Consider the following 17,375-nt stretch of genomic DNA (forward strand, 5'->3'; position numbering starts at 1 on the left):
CTTCTGGCTTTTTTCTTTTTGCTTATGTGGTGCTGAGGAATCGAACCCAGGGCCTCAGGCATGCAAGGCAAGCGTTCTACCACTGAGCCACCTTCCCAGCTCCTAAAATGAATTTTCTAAAAGAATAAAAGGAAATATAATATTTAACCTTGTTGTCTTTTTCTTTTTTGAGAAAGGATCTCATTATGAAGCCTAGATTGGCATCAAATACCAGACAAGATCCCCCTGCCTCAGCCTCCTGAAGGCGGAGATTATAGGCATGCACCACACCTAGCCTCTTTCTGTCCATTTTTTTCTACTTTTTGAGGGAAGATTAACCCAGGGCCTCATGCATGTCAGGCAAGTGCTCTATGATTAAACTATATCCTCAGTCCTGTGTCTAATTTTTAAAAAAGTAAAAATATGTGGCTTGGTGTGTAGCTCAGTGTTAGAATGCTTGCCTAGCATGTCAAGGCCTTAAGTTTGCTCCTCTGAAGAGAATGAACAGAATGAGATATAAACACGAGATGTTATTGAAAGGCACACACACACACACACAATGTAAAGAGACCCATAAGGGTAGGCTCACCTTTTGCAGGATGGGGGTAGGGCAGATGTTGTCAAACAGGACTGAGTTGAAGATCCCATACACGCCCTCATCAAGGTGGTACACAACTGTCTTGGGGGTGGAGCCATTTTCCTCTGCAGGGAAAGGAGGTGACAGGAGGAGTACAAGCAGAAAGTGAGGGGCCTGGCAGTAGGTCGCTGGAACCATGGTGGCTCAGCAAGAGCAACAGAGCTGCCTTTTCCTCACCAACGGCCATCATAGTGACAAGGGTTCACTGCCACAGTGGGAACACTATCCTTTGCAGCCAAAACTCTCTGCCAGAACACACTTCTCTGCACCTGAGCCCCTAAAGGCACCAGCAAAGGCAGAAGAGCAGGCCTGCCTTCCTTCCAAGAAGGAAGCACATAACAGGAAATGCTATGAAACAAGAAGCCAGGTTTCCTGGCTCCTGGGTGGACTAGACAGGACAGTCTCCTAGGTTTATAGAGATGGCTAGACGAATGTCAATATGTGCACCCACATGTACACATGCATGTGCTTGTGCATACACACACACACACACACACACCATTCTAACTAGAGCCCACCACCCCTCTACAAAGTATATTATCTTCCCCCCATCCCCCTCAGCTAAGAGACCAGATTCCCTGACACTTGCCACTCACAAGCTTCTGAAAGATCCTTCAGGTAGGTCTAATCTACCTGGAGCAGGCAAGGAGGAACACTGATGTTGGCAGTGTGGGGCACACAGCTCTGAGTCAGCAGGCCCTGAACTTTATTCTTTACCAGTTGAATGACCTTGAGTTGGTGACTCAACCTCTCCCAACCTACATTCTGTCATCTGTAAAATGGACTTAAACAAATATGATTTTTGAGCCTGTACTTCATAGAGAAGATAGATATGGGGTCAAATGCAGGCTTCACCTCTGTATTCCTTCTGACTCTGTTTCCCCATCTGTCAAATGGGATCAAAAGAGTATCTCCCCTCCCTAATGTTCTGATCTCAACCTGCACAGAATTTGAACACACCTAGAGAAAAAATGCTAAATATTGTTTGAGGATGAGAAGGAAAGACAATACAGCTCCCTTCAGCAAGTCCCCTTACCCAGATTTCCCCAACCTGTCACTGCATCCAAAACTGCTCATTACCCCCTACCCCTCTGCTGCCAGCCTCAGGGCAGAACAGGGCTCTGCTGCCCACCAAATACCTACCTTCCCTGCCGGGCTGGTCCAGGAGAATTTCCTTCTTGGCGATGATGCTGACTGCCACAGTAAAGGCGGAGGTCACGTAGTAGCGTCCCAGCTCTGCAAGGATGTCCACACCACAGCCCTCAGGGAAGTATAGGTCCAAAGCTGAATTGATCACAGAACCAATCTGGTGGGGGTGGGGAACAATTGTGTGCTTGAAATGTGGTGTTTCTGGTGCAGACTTGCTACTGATCCAAGTCTATTTCTTGAGAGTTGTTTTGATTTTAGGAAGAACTTGGCAGCTGCTAAGGCCCAGCTGGTAACTGGGGACAGCCAGCCAGAAAGGCAGAAGGGGGACAAGGCTTGGTGGATACCCTCCTCAACACCCCACAATGGGAAGGAGCACTTACTGTAATGCTTGGGGACCAGATTCCAGAAGCCATGATGTAGATCATTCTTTCACAAATAACCAGTTAATAATACATTATAGAAAAAATTAAAATATAGATAAATAAAAAGATAAATGTTTCTAATTCTATTATCCAGATAAATCTAAACATTGTGGACTTTTTAAAAGAGTAGTTCTATTAATTATTTCTATGCCCAATCTGCAAACACAATTTTTATTATAAATATGATGGGAACTGTGTGCATATTCTTTTTTTTTTTTTGGTCAGTTGTGGGGCTTGAACTCTGGACCTGGGCACTGTCCCTGAGCTCTTCAGATCAAGGCTAGTGCTCTTCCACTTGAGCCACAGTGCCACTTCTAGTTTTTAGGTAGCTAATTGAAGATATGAGTCTCACAGACATTCCTGCCCAGGCTGGCAGAGCCTCAGAGCTCAGCCTCCTGAGTAGCTAGGATTACAGGCATGAGCCACCAGTGCCTGGCTGTGTGTATATTCTTTTGTTATGGTGTGTGTGTGTGTGTGTGTGTTTGTGTGTGTGTGTGTGTGTTAAGTATGAGCCAGCTTGGATTGAATTCAGAGCCTGAGCACTGTTCCATAGCTTTTTTGCTCAAGGCTGGTGCTCTACCACTCGAGCTACAACTCTACTTCTGGCTTTTTGGTGGTTAACTGGAGATAAGAGTCTCAAGGACTTCCTGCCTGGGCTGGCTTTGAACTGTTATCCTCAGATCTCAGCCTCCTCCATGGCTAGGATTACAGGAGTGAGCCATGAAGCTAATTATTTATATCCTTTCCTGAACTGTCTCAGATGATCAGTTCCTAAATGTGGAGATTTTAGAAGCAGTCTGTTTCTAAGGAGCAGTGCCCTTAGTAATTAGAGTAGGGACTGCTATTGCACATTTTTCTTACCCTCATTTCACAGGTGGGTCTTCCTTTCTCTACTAGATTTCTCCCTAGCCTGTCAGAGGGTGAATAGGACATACTCAGATCCTCAAGGAACACAGTCACATGCCCATATATTGGCTAAGCCTCAAATAGGCTGGTTAAGTTCATGGGCTGGTGGTGTCAGGAAACTGAAACCTCTATGAGTTCCAGTTTACTCAGTGATAACAACAGGATTAATAAGTGGTAACACAATCAAGTTAGGTCCTAAAATCATTCTACTCTCCCTGCCCTGCAGCCTCTCCCCACTCCCCACCCAAAGAGCCCAGCAAGAGACTCCAGCCCAGGATTACCTCTTCAAGTCTCACTTTGGCTCCCTCTATGCCAGGGAAGCCACCACCAAGGTCCAGAATGTGCATCGTGTGGCCCAGCTCGGCACCCATTTGAAACACAAGCCGGGCATCTGCGATGGACTGAGCATAGGCCTGAGGGTCAGGACAGCCACTGCCAACATGAAAACTGGGAAGGGAAGAAGAGCCTCAGCTTACATTCAGAGCCCCAGGTGCCACCACCTCAGCCCTGAACAGATGCATGGGACAATGTGCCCATGCTACAGGTACAGTGACTGACACCTAACACATTAAATGGATGGCAAAGAGCCATATGGCAAGTGAGGAGTAGACAGGAGGCACTTGGTGCTCCTTCCACCCTTCAATGCTTCCCTGAGAGAGAAACTTTTGGAATCGGAGAGCCAGGGCCCCAAGGTATCCAGACTTGGAGTACCTGTCAGTGTAAGGCCTGGACAAGCCACCGAAGCTTGACCTTTACATGTCTCCCTGTCTACTAAGCAAGGATAAGTGCCTGTAGCACAGGCTGTGGAATGATGGAGATGAGACTCTCAGCAGTGTGGGAAGTAATAATGAATAAATGAATAATGACTAAACTAAATAAATGAAGCTATATAATTGACCATTGTTATTCCATATCCTTGAAAAGAAAAAAAAAAGGCAGTTCCAGAGCCTGGCTGTACAACCTTTGCCTATAGGCTGGTTCAACTCCCTCCAGGCCAGGTGTGGGAGGGGGACTGGGAGACTAGAGGGGGGGATGGAGGGGCAATGGGGGGCCAGGGGGGGAGTGGGATGGGCAAGACCTTCTGGACTGTGGGGCTAGGGCAGGGGAACATCTAGAAACCTCCTTTCAAAAAAGAGGAAATTCCCAACTGACAGAATTCCAGGCCCAACCTTTGGGGGAAAAGTTTTATGCAGCATGACTAATTCCCGGGAAAGAGACAGCGGGTGTGGCGTGGGTGGGAGTGGGGGAGGGCTCCCAGCGCACACCTCACACCCACCACCTCCATGTGGCTCTTCTTGGCATTTTCAAGCAGGTGTCTGCAGGATTTCAGAGGTGCCCCAAACTTCAAGCTCAGGCAGCTCAGGGAGCGGGAGTCATCAGTAGCAATGCACAGAACCATCCTGAGGAGACACAGTACATGGAAGAGGGTAGGCCCCACCTGTCCCACTCCTGCCACATCTCCTGAGAAACCAGGGCTGTGAACCACATGGCTCGGGTCCTACTGGGCACACAGAAATCCTGCTCCCTCCTCTACCTGTATATCAGTTCATCTCTAAGTCCTGTTCAACCCAGTCTCTAAACAACCCAGGACCCATTCCCATAGCCCCTGACCACCCCAGCCCCATAAGGTCTCCTCTAGACAGCTCCAATCCTCCAAATTGGCTCCACTCCAAGCAGTTTTCAAACCCACGATGGATGAAAGGAATCAAAATCTCACAGTGGGCCCCAATAACATGATGGAAGCTGCTTTGGGTGAACCAGAGTAGCCCACCATGCAACCTACCCCTAACCCTCTCTGGGTCCCCAGGATGCCAAGGAAGCAGTAAAAGCCAACCAGAGCAAGATGACCAGTCTTAGACCCTTCCAGAATCTATTTGCTTCAGGTACCTGCTCCATGGCCAGTGTGTCATCCATTGTGTCCCTTCCCCATAATGTGTACACACACACACACACACACACACACACACACACACACACACACGGCACATTTGAGGCACAGCAAATTTCTGCTTATCCCTCTGATGCCCCCTGCTGTTCCTGACACCCATGCATCTGCTTCTGCAGCTTTCCATTTATGCCCTCCCCATGTTCTATTCATTCCTTGGGTCCCTTCACTCCACTGCCCTCATCCAGTATCCCTGCCTGCCTCCCCGACCCTTTGAGTAGTTCTTGGCTTACTTGGCACTGGGGTGGCTCCTCACCACCTTTGCCAGCTCCATCTCATTGTCGAAACTCAGCAGCTGTACCCCATGCTCGGCAGCATACCTGATCTGTGCAATTTGCTTACAGGGACTGGTGTAGATGATCTTACTGGCAGGGACACCAATACGCTGGACCAACTCCATCTCTGCCTGTGGGGTCCCAAGAAAAGAGGTAAGAAGGCACCAGGGCCTATTGGACCATGGAGCACAACGAAGCACATAAAGGGGTAAAGTCTTAGTTGCTACTGGGGAGGCCCATAACAAGTGGGTAGCCCTTTAAGACAGCAGAGTCACAACCATTAGGACTTTATTGTGATCCACCACTCCCTGACAGGCTACATACAGCACATGGGGAGTGCACTGCACAATTCCAGGGAGCCAGCTCACAGCAAATACGGGGCAAATAGATATTATTATAATTCCTTGGCAGTAAAACATCACATTCTAATGCTGTGTGCCACCGCTGGCTGACACCATAATCCCAGCGACTTGAGAAGTTGAGATTGTTGAGATAGCAATTCTAGGCCTAGTTGGGCAGAAAAAAAAATCCATGAGACCTCCTTCTCAACAAAGAGCCAGGCAAGCTGGAGTGTTCCTATTAGCCTAGCTACCTATATTACAAATTCTAACGAGGGTAGATTGCACTAAGGTACAATCCAGCAAAAATAATCAGCAAAGAATCAGGTCTGGAGACATGAGTCAGCAGTTAGAGTATCTGCATAGGTAGCATGAGGCCCTAAGTTCAAATCCCAATACTGCCAAAATCACATCCTAACAAAATCAGTATATTCATTATCAGATATCTTTTTAAAAGTCATCTATTAATCCTAGCTACTCAGAAGGCTAAGATCTCAGGATCACTATTTGAAGCCATCCCAGGCAGGTAAGTCTGTGAGACTCATCTCCACTAAACTACCAAAAATAAAGCTGGAAGTGGAGCTGTGTCTCAAGTGATAGAGCACTAGCTTAAGCAAAAAGATCAAGCCACAGGACTGGTAGAAAGAAAGAAAGGAAGAAAGAAAGAAATGAGAAAGAAAGAAGAAAGAAAGAGAAAGAAAGAAAGGAAGGAAGAAAGAAAGGAAGAAAGAGAAGGAAGGAAGGAAGGAAGGAAAGGAAGAAGGGGCTGGGAAGATGGCTCAGTGGTAGAGCGCTTGCCTTGCATGCCTGAGGCCCTGGGTTCGATTCCTCAGCCCCACATAAGCAAAAAGAAAAAAGCCGGAAGTGGCGCTGTGGCTCAAGTGGTAGAGCGCTAGCCTTGAGCTGAAGAGCTGAGGGACAGCGCCCAGGCCCAGAGTTCAGGCCCCACGACCAGACCTAAAAAAAAAGAAAAGAAAAGAAAAAGAAAGAGAGAAAGAAAGAAAGAAAAGAAAGGAGGGAAGAAGGGACGGAGGAAGGGAGAGGGGGAGGGAGGGAGGAAGGAAGGAAGGAAGGAAAGAAATAAAAGGAAAATGTGGTATAGCTAGGAATAGTGGGAGGCTGAGGCAAGAGAATAGGGAGTTCAAGGCCAGCCCAAGCCCATAGCAAGCCTAAGGCCAGCCTGAACTACACATGAGACCCTGTCTCAAAAATAGAAAAATAAACAGTAAAGAAAATAAAAATCTGGACTGGGAATATGGCTTAGTGTTGGAGTGCTTGCCTAGCATGCACTCAGTACCACATGAATAGAAAAAGCCAGAAGTGGTGCTATGGCTCAAGTGGTAGGATGCTAGTCTTGAGCAAATGAAGCTCAGGGACAATGCCCAGGACTGGTGAAAGAAAGAAAGAAGGAAAGAAAGAAAAGAAATAAAGGAAGGAAAGAAAGAGACAAAAGGAAAAGCTAAATAAAAGAAGTAGGCCTGTGATTCATATTTTGAATCCTAGGTACTTGGGAAATATAAATCAGAAGGCTCATGGTTCAAGGCCAGCCCAGGCAGAGTTAGCAAGTCCCTATCTCAAGCAATAATTTGAGTATAATGATATGCACTTGTGATCCTATGTGATAAATTTGAACAGGAGGATCGCTATCCACTGTAGCCTAAGCAAAAATGAGACTCTATTTGGAAAATTACTAAAGTACAAAGTACAAAGTACTAAAGTACAGGCGTGCCTGCCTGGAAAATATGAAGCGTTGGACTCAAACCCTAGTGCTCAAAAAGAAAAAAGAAAAAAAGGCGGGGGGGGGGCGGGGGAGAAGGAATAAAGAAAGGTTAAAAAAAAAAAACAACAAGGCAGTGCAGGGCCAGGAAGGTGGCCTAGTGGTAGAGTGCTTGCTTCGCATACATGAAGCCCTGGGTTCAATTCCTCAGCACCACATACACAGAAAAAGCCAGAAGTGGGGCTATGGCTCAAAGTGGTAGAGTGCTAGCCTTGAGCAAAAGAAGTTCAGGGTCAGCACCCAAGCCCTGAGTTCAAGTCCCAGGACTGGCAAAAAAAAAAAGAAAGCAAAAAGAAAAAGAAAAAGTAGTACATGCACGCAATGGAATATTACATTTCACCTTGAAAAAGAAGAAAGTTCTGTCATCTGTGACAACATAAACGAATCTAGAAGAATATTAAATTAAGTGAAATAAGCCATACACAGAAAGACCAAAACTACATGATCTCACTTATATACAGAATCTACAAAGTCAAACTCAGAGAAGCAGAGTGGATAGTCATTGCCTGTTAGGGGAGGTGGAATCATGAGGAGATGTGAGTAAATGAATATCCAGTTCCAGCTAAAAGGAATAAGTTTAGGACTGATCTTTACATGATAGTGACAATAGGTAGCAGCAGAGTACTACATATTTAGGAATTGCTAAAAAGGAAGAACTTAGGTTTTCTCATCACAAAAATACAACAAAATGTGATTCATTCATGTGTCAATTTGATTTAGCCACTCAGCAACTTATACATATATCAAAAAATCATGTGTGAGCTAGGCACAGGCAGCTCACACCTATAATCCTAACTACTCTGAGATCTGAGGATCACAGTCTGAAGCCACTGGGAGCAGGAAAGTCTGTGAGATTCTTATCTCCAATAAACCATTCAGAAAAAGTTGGAAGTGATGCTGTGGCTCAAGTGGTAGAACGCTAGCTAAAGAAGCTCAGGGACAAACCCAGGCCCCAAGTTCAAGCCCCAGGACCAGAAAGAAAAAAGGAAAAAAAAATTTAAAAAATCACCAAACATCATGTGCATACTACAAACATATAACTATTATTAACTTATTAAGTAAAGAAATCACAATGTTATTTGGTATACTTGAAAGTCTACAAGATGAAGAGTATTTCTGCCACAGATCAACTCAGTTCCCAAGGTCTGTGCTGTATGGGGAGCTGTGCTGGGTGAGTCCACACAGCCTTCTCCCCAGGGCTTCCTCTTCCTCCTTACCTTTCTGGTGTTGTTTTGTTTTTGTTTTGTTTTTGTGCTAGTAGTGGGGCTTGAACTTGGGGCCCCATGCTCTCTCTTAGCTTTTTTTGCTCAAAGCTGGAGCACTACCACTTAAGTCATACCTCCACCTCCAGCATTTTGGTCATTCCCGGGAAGGGGGGAAAGTAGTTGTGGAGCTGGGAGAGAAGGGATGGTAGGGGAAAAACAAAGGAGGAGGCAACAATGCTTGATAAGAAATGTACTCATTACCTTGATTGTAACCCCTCTGTACAGTATTTTCACAATAAAAAACTTATTTAAAAAAAAGTCTCATAGACTTTCCTGTCTCGGTTGGCTTCCACCTGAAATCCTCAGATCTCTGCCTCCTGAGTAGCTAGGATTACAAATGTGAGCTGCTAGCATCTGGCTTGTTTATTTGTGGTGCCTAGGATGAACCCAGGGCCTCATGCATGCTAGGCAGATGCTCTACCCCAGAGCTCCACATCCAGCCTTTCCTCCCTTTATATGACATGGTGCAGCTTGTTTTTTGCATTATAAGGCCAGAGATAAGAGGGGAGGGGTGTAGTCTCAGGAAGTTCCTCGATGCTAGAGAAAATTTTCTCTACAGGGCTCATGTTAATGTTGCAGGTTTTGCAAGCCATACAGTCTCTGCCATGACTACCTAACGGCCATGGTGGCATGAAAGCAACCACAGACGTGCCAAAGTGAATGTGCGTGGCTAGGATAGGACAAATCAGGGGAACACTGGATTTGCAACCTATTGGAATGGTATAAGCTCTATTCTACAGAGAAAGAAACATGCTAAGGCTATGAAGCAGCTACCTGGCAAAAGCAATGTCCATACCAAGGTCTGACTCACCACGAAAAGGGGACAAGTCAGGAGAGCCAATCTTGAAACATGGTAGGAGACAGAAGAGCCATTTGTAACCATCCTAAGATGAATTTGGATTTGGTAACTTTCCAGCACCAGGTATTTATATGCATTATTTTATAGCTCCTTTAAGTATCCTAGGAAGTATTATCTGGCCACATTTCATAGAGGAAAAACCTGTCTTGGGTCTGTTGCCTGTGATGACAGTCAATGAACAACATGGGGGACACAAATGCCGATCTCCAGGGTTGGACTTATGGCCATAAAGCTCACTTCCCTGAGGCAAATGTGCCCCCATCCAGAGTTTGGGTGATTGGGCAAATGGGTTTTTTGCACAGTGAGTGAAAAGAGCAATGCTGGCACTGAGAAGCTGTGATTGGGCCTTGATTAGTAAATACGCATATCATTCCAGGAAGGCTTACTATGTGTCACTCTTTGCACAGAAATTGCATCTACACTCTCATTCAATCTTCATAATCATATGAAGTGGGAAGCTGAGGCTCAGAGAGGTTACGTGACTATCCAAAGTTACACAGCTTATAATGGCATAGCTGAGAAAGTAACGGACAGATCTCAGTTTCCAGTGGCAGGTTATCTTTCGATCATCCATTGACCTGTATGATGCAAACAAGTGAAGAAAGCAGCCAGGGTCTTGGACTGTTCACAGTGTTCAGGCTGTGGGGAATACCAGCAGTCAAAAATGGACTCTGATCCATGGTAGAATGACAAGTAGTCAGAAGTATGAAGGGAGGGTTTATGATGCAGTACAACAAAATGAGAGACAGGTGGACCAAGGTGTGATTGGAAGTAGGGGAAAGACAGTGCTGTGGGGGTCAGAACTTGAATGTGAGCCCTATTGGAAGCCTCAGTGGCAGGGGGAGGGCCTGGGGGGGGCGGGGGGAGCAGGCAGATCTGGAGCAATGTTCACGCTCATCCTAGGTACCACTTTAGTCTTTAAAACTGGGAGTGTATTTTATTATTAAGTACTTAAAAAAAAAGAATGCCCTGCTGAATGTTGATAAGAGAGATGAAGAAAATCAAGGACTGTCCTTCAGCCCAGGTCCAAATCCATCCACATCCACAGGGCAGAGCTCCAAAACCTGCTGGGTTTAAAGTTATTGTGGAACATGATGCATACCAGGAATGTTACAAAATCCCAAAATATTTTAAATACTTTCTCTGGACACTTTGTGTATTTTGAAGTGCTATATACCCACCAAACCCACGATGTGTGATTATCTATGGAGATATAAAGCTCGTGTCTCATTTTCTCTGTGGGTGAATGAATCGATGTATTAGTTGAATAGTTCACAATTACTGTTGAACATAAAGTATTTGTTGAATCCTAGAGGCTCCTGGGTACTTTTGATTAGAGGAAATTCGTTGGAGGAGTAAGAGTAGAGGCTGGGAAGCAGGGCTGAAGGAGCGTTTGTATTGGAGGCAGCTGTTATCAAAGGAAGGCTTTTTTGTTGTTTTGTTTTTAAGTGGAAAAAGGGCAAGGGACCTAGGCAAAAAAGAGCAAGGAGTGGAGGAGGGTGAAATGTACGACACAAGTTACTCAGGAAAGAGGTCTGGTAAGCCAGCGTCCCTTTGCCAAGCTATAGCCTGTGTCTCTCTAGCCCTGGAGTCTGTCCAATGTGTGTCTGTCCTTCCAGGAGCCTTAGATCAAGCCAAGCTCATTGGTCAACATCCAGAAAGCCGTGGTGCCATTATGCATGACCAATCACTAAAACTGGCCACAAGAGGGCAGACATACACCATTAGAAAAAGTTCTAATTCAGGTACCTGGGGATGGAGCCCAGTGGGAAAGTATTTGCCTACCATATTCTCCAGCACAGGGGCAAGGGAATTCCAGGAGCCATCTCTTATCTTAGTAACTGCACCAAAAAGTCCGCATACCCCCACTCCAGGGATGGGGCTTAGGCCTCTTGCCCTTGATGAAAAATGAGGGCAAGGTGTCCCTCACTGGACAAGTGCCAGCTCAGCCACATCCTCCCTGAGGATCTTAGAATAGACAACAGTAATAGAGGCTGAGAGGACCACATTGGTAAATTCAGGCTGTCACCTCCCAGTGCATAACCCTAGTGAGTCACTCGATCTCTGCCTTCCCTTCTATGTTCAATGTATCTTCCCAGAACTGTTGTCTGAATCCCAGTAATCACCTCACGGGGTTTTTGCAAGAATAAAGTGAGATCATGCACAGAAAAGGCTTGGCAAAGTGCCGGGCCCAGCAGCTGCAGTCAACCAACAGTAGAAGCTTCTACTGTCCCCTACTGTCTTCAATGACTTCTATGCCCAATAGCTGTGCCCTTAGGAAGCCAGTCCCTGAGACTAGAGGACCAGCCATTCACCAGGATTCTACTTAGTGCGGTTTGGATACTGTCCCTTGTAACTCTGCAGGGAGGCCCACCAGGTCATGGAAGGCAGCAAAGAGGGCAAAGCTCTGGCTCTGCAGAGTCTCCTCTGAGTGCCTCATAGATTTTCATGTAATAGACACATGAAACAAGTTGTAAAAAAGCCAGGGCCAGAAGAGGAGGCTCATAGACTATAAACAGCAAAGAGCAAAAGCATTCGGCCTTTGGCAAAGGTTAGTTTACACATTCTGAGCTTCTTATCCTATACACACTTGTCCCTCAGCTGTGGCTCCAGCCCTGTCATTCTTCCCTGGCTGGCTTTCCTCCCTTCTCCTCTGGGAATACTTTCTAGAACTCTCCTCACAACATCTAAGCCATACTACCAACTCGGGAGTTAAAAGGGGTTTGCCTCAGAACCATCATGACTAGTTGTGAATGATGGCAGTGCCAATGTCACAAACCACTGCCTAGAGACTTGCTTCAACCTCAGGCTTCTACATCTATTAGCTCCTCTACCTGGCAGGCTCTTCCTTACTTCTCCACCTGGCTTGACCCCCTGCTTCCTTTAGGTTTACATTCAAATCTGGCAAGCCTTCCTGGATCAAACTGTCATTCAGCATTCCCTGTTTCCCACCTATAACACTATACATTTTCACTGTATGTTTATTCTTTAGAATACCAGCTCAAAGAAGGAAAGGCTTTTTTTAAATTTGTTTTATTCTGGCCTATATTCTCACCTAGTATATATCTGGCAGCAGTATTTGTTTAGTGATTATTTGCTAAATGAATAAATGAGTCGTGCCCAAAGCTGTACCTTGAGGAAACTTCATAGATCAAGGCTTTTTTTTTTAATCTAGTAAGGACCGAAGGAAAGTAGATGAACCAAGCATTCAACTCAAGGTCTGCCTGGCTTTACAGCAGTCCCTCCCCCAAGCAGAGTCAGCTACAACACCCTAGTTCAATGACTGCTAAGTCACAGTATGTAAGCCAAGTCCACAAAAGACAGCAGTAAGAAATTAACCTCTAATTAATAGCAGAAATCAAGTTAGAATTTGCAGCAACAACAGCAATAGAATGGTACAAGGATTACTTAAGAAAAATACACACAGGTTGATTATTAAAAAACAACTATAGGGGCTGGGAAGGTGGCTCAGTGGTAGAGTGCTTGCCTTGCATGCATGAGGCCCTGGGTTCCATTCTTCAGCATCACATAAGCAAAAAGAAAAAAGCCGGAAGTGGGGTTTATGCTCAAGTGGTAGAGTGCTAGCCTTGAGCTGAAGAGCTGAGGGACAGCGCCCAAGCCCAGAATGCAGGCCCCGCGACCAAAAATAAATAAATAAATAAATAAACAATATAGAAGTATTTGTTTTAATTAAAATAGCATATATAGCTATTAAAACTTCCAACTGGGGGGCTGGGAAGATGGCTCAGTGGTAGAGCGCTTGCCTTGCATGCCTGAGGCCCTGGGTTCGGTTCCTCAGCACCACATAAGCAAAAAGAAAAAAGCCGGAGTGGCGCTGTGGCTCAAGTGGTAGAGCGCTTGCCTTGAGCTGAAGAGCTGAGGGACAGCACCCAGGCCCAGAGTTCAGGCCCCACAACCGGACCCCCAAAAAAATAAAATAAAATAAAACTTCCAACTGAATTTTTTTAAAGAAAAAAAAATTAAAACCTCTACTTTAAAAAGTGACACTTCTACTTAGGGATATACAGGATCCAATTTGGAACGTCAAGGCTGACAAATTCTATATGCATTTCCTCCTCCTTCCTCCCTGCTGCCTCCTCCTGGTAGGTGACCTTCCTAAAGGACAGTGGCCAACTGCAGGTCACTCTTGTTCCCCAGGATCCACCCCCAGCAACAAGGCCACACTTGGCAGGCGTTAATGGTCAGTGCATGGGTGGGGTCTGGAGCTCACCTTGTTAGCACAGCTGAAGCCCAGCCCCAGCTCAGCCAGGACCTTCAGCACACCCAGGCTGCTGTTGCACTTGACAGCGTAAAAGGGCCGGACTCGAGGCAGGCACTTCAGAAAGCAGAAATGCTTCCTCACTACAGCACCCAGGTCAGCCACGAAGAAGGCAGCAACCTTATCCTATACAAGAGGCATATGGATGTGAGACACACACACACCCACACACCCAGCTCCCTCCCTATACATGCTCCTCCCCCCTCCCCCCAGTTCAGCTCTAGCCTGTTGTCATTGAAGGGGGAGGATGTTCCCCAAGCCTCTAGGAGAATGGAAGGCAAACTCCTCGGCCTGGAATTCAAGGCTCTGTAATCCTGCACTATAGACCTTCTTTACCAACGCAGACAAAACTCATACTGGATCACATTGTCACCTCTAAGCCTTCTCTGCTGGGTTTAGAGAAATCCCAATCTACCTTCAAATTGCAGCTCAAATGCTTCTTCCTCAAGCCCAAAAGGCAAGTGGTCATGAAGGTTCTCAGGACTACTGTCCCGACCGCCCCCTCTCTGTTGTGGGGCTTGAACTCAGAGCCTGAGTGTTGTCCTTGAGCCTCTTTGTGCTCAAGGCTAGTGTTCTACCACTTGAGCCACAGCACCACTTTCATTTTTTTTGAGTGGTTGATTGGAGAGGAGTCTCGTTAATTGGAGATGAATCTCACAGGGACTTTTCTGCCCATGCTGGCTTTGAACCATGATCCTCAGATCTCAGCCTCCTGAGTAGCTAGTAGTACAGGTGTGAGCCACTGGTGCCCGTCTAACTGTTGCATTTTTTGCTTTCAAAGCATATGTGTATTAGAATAGTATACCCATCTGTCTGGTCCATAAAAAGGTCAGTTTGGGGAAGGCAGAAGCTGTGGCCCACAACCCTCTGGAATTTACATACAAGGGCTCATCCCACTGCCACTGTGGTCAACTGGGCATCAGAGTGGCTGACACTGAGTGTGAATGAAGAGGTGGATGAGACCCTATCATCCAACCCTCCCTGTTTCACATTAACACATTCTTACTGGTACCCACTGGTGCCAGGGGTGATGGTAAGGGACAGAGAAGACCAAAGAGAGACCTAGCTCTAATTTGGGTCTGGAGGAACATGGACACTTAACTAATTACAAGTCCCTTCAACAAATGCTAGGTTTGCACTTAAATAAAAGGTATTAGCGACTATGGAAAAAGAAAATATAAAACCTTCTTGGGGCAGCCAAGATGTTGCAACCCAGATGGGAAGTAAGGAACACTACAAATGGGTAAAGAGGAGAGGCCAGCAGAAGGATGCTCCAGACTAAGGGAACAGCCCCAGGCAAAGGCATGTGAATTAAGGGTATCTCATCACTGGGAAACATGAATGGAGCAGGGAATGGGCTGATGTAGACTTGATGAGGTAGACTTGATCCTGAAGCAATGGGGAACTGCCAAGGAATTCTGATTTTGAGGAGGGCTATGTATAATACAGTTGGAGGGGGTGGAATGAAACTGAGGTCAGAGGGCCCTTAGGGAGACTGGAACTGGGCTATAAAGATAAGTTCTATATGAGTTGCTTGGAGGGTTATTTAAGGAAGTGGACTTCAGAGAGCTTGGTAATACCTAGAGATGAGGCGGGAGGTGGAGAGAGAGAACACACAGATTTCTGAACTGCAAAGTTAGAGGCTGTTCATCAAGGCAGGAGACTCGATGGCTTTGGGGGCAAGGTCCAAGGAAGTGGAGATAAAACTAGCCTGTCTCTTGCAAAAGCAAAGGCTGCATGCTATATAAGTGAGTGTATAGGATGAAGGGTCCTTTTCCAGAGGATTGGACAGATGCCCATCCCCATTCCCAGCTCCTCACCGTGGTGGCCTGGGAGGCCCCCAGAGTGAGCTCCTCCAGCAGGTCTCGGGTGCTGAAGCCCTCTTCCACCATCACAAAGTCCGATTCACTCAGGTAGCCTGCCATGCCGACCAGGAGCCACTGGCTGGATGGAGCCCCGGCAGCAACTGCCGCCTCAGCCGCCTTAGAAAGTATGCAACACACTGTGGGTGGGGGAGAGGAAGCTGAGATGCAAGGACCTTTACGGGCAGGCTCACCTCCCAATCTAGGCACACCCAATCCCCTCCTCCTCCCCTCCCCGGCACACACTTGGGAGGGGAGAGAGGGGCTAGGTTCACTGGGAGGAGTGGGGATGGGTCAGGAATCTTGGATTCCGCAATGGGATTGTATGCCTCCAGGTCACGCCAGCCCGAGCTCAGCTGCCCCATCTGTAAAAGGGATGGATGGATTCGGAGCTCCTTTCCAGTTCTAAAAGTCTGGATTGGAAAGGAAAGGATTAAACAACGGAGGAAGAAACCTGAGAAACCTAGGTGTGCAAGTTTCCAGGATGCCCCCCCCCGGTCCTGGCTACGCCCACCTAAAGGGGGCGCCGGTGGCCCAGCCCAGAGATTCTCAGCCGAAGAACTGGAGCTGAGAGGCTGGCGAGCCCTCTCGGCAGCGTGACTGCTCTGGGGGCCTCAGTTTCCCGCTTGGTAAACGATTGGTCCTGCCGTGCTACATCATCCTAAGCGTGCACGGTGCGGGGGGGTGAGGGGGGTCGCCACACAGCGGGTGGGGTCCGCGGGCTCCCGGGCAAGGGCTGAAAGCCGAGGTTCTATCCGGGTAACCCCTCTCGAGTGCAGGGCGAAAGTCCCGCCCCGCCCCTCCCCCGAACCCCCTTACCAAGCCCCGTCCTCCTTCGCGGGGGCCAGAGCCAGGCGCGCTGCTAGGGGGGGTCGCCGGTGACCTCGAAACTTGTGCAACACCCCGAGGAGGAGTGGCAGTTGCGGAGCCGAGGCCCCTGCTGAGAGGGGGCAAAAGGGGCCCGGGAACCGGTCAGCACCGGAGCCCCGGGTGCTCGCTCCCCGGGGTTCCCCAAGCCACTCCCTGCACTCGCCTTAAAACGCATTTACACGGCTTCGGCCCATAGGTCTCCCCAGCGAGTGAACCGGATCCTCGGCGCCTCCGCTCGCTCGCTCCCCCCGCCTCCGGCCCCGCGGCCTGCGCCCCGCGCGCCCAGCAGCCACCGACCCCACGCCCCGCCTTCCGCCCGCGGCCCGCTTATATAAGCCCCGCCCCGGCCCCGCCCCTGGCCTTCAGACCCCGCCTCCGCCTGCCCCGTATCCTTGGCAACCGGGTGCCGCCAGCCCATTGGTCGATTCGGACATAAAGCATTCAGCTGTGCCGGCCAGCTCGGCAAACCTGCGCCACAGACCTCGGCGTTGACCTCTCCGTGTAGATATCCACGCTGGGAAATCGGGAACTGCGGGGCCGTCACCGATGAGTTCCGAGCGTCTGCGCGGATGGAAACCTGTGATCCTGCATCTTGGATCTTGGGAGATCGCGCACGACGGCCACTCTGAATCCAGGAAGGCTTTTCCGTCACGGCAGAACTCTCTTGGCCTGGTGGAGGATTTGTTCCTCCCTCGAAGACCAAGTCGGATGTCATCTTGTATTGTTTTCTAATAAAATCAGTTTTTTAAATTCATGCTCCAGCTCTTAGGAGTTCAGATAGTCTTTTTGTGAGTTTCCAGACTCAGGACGAT

General features: G+C 47.8%; 1 protein-coding gene across 1 annotated transcript in view; it reads right to left on the reverse strand.

Moving 5' to 3' along the window:
* Azin2 (antizyme inhibitor 2) overlaps window positions 1–16,881 on the reverse strand; it is a 29,001-nt gene extending 12,120 nt beyond the window's left edge. Inside the window, exons 1-9 of the mRNA XM_013020521.1 lie at window positions 16,727–16,881; window positions 16,513–16,633; window positions 15,652–15,833; window positions 13,784–13,957; window positions 5,272–5,444; window positions 4,359–4,493; window positions 3,375–3,540; window positions 1,760–1,922; window positions 569–681 (exon numbers count right to left, since the gene is read on the reverse strand). Of these exons, the coding sequence (XP_012875975.1) occupies window positions 569–681; window positions 1,760–1,922; window positions 3,375–3,540; window positions 4,359–4,493; window positions 5,272–5,444; window positions 13,784–13,957; window positions 15,652–15,756 (1,029 nt within the window). The 5' untranslated portion in view covers window positions 15,757–15,833; window positions 16,513–16,633; window positions 16,727–16,881. The remainder of the gene's footprint in view (window positions 1–568; window positions 682–1,759; window positions 1,923–3,374; window positions 3,541–4,358; window positions 4,494–5,271; window positions 5,445–13,783; window positions 13,958–15,651; window positions 15,834–16,512; window positions 16,634–16,726) is intronic.
* Window positions 16,882–17,375: the final 494 nt, after the last annotated feature.

The sequence above is a fragment of the Dipodomys ordii genome, unplaced genomic scaffold (genome assembly GCF_000151885.1).
Source record: "Dipodomys ordii isolate 6190 unplaced genomic scaffold, Dord_2.0 Scaffold51, whole genome shotgun sequence".
Classification (NCBI taxonomy): domain Eukaryota; kingdom Metazoa; phylum Chordata; class Mammalia; order Rodentia; family Heteromyidae; genus Dipodomys; species Dipodomys ordii.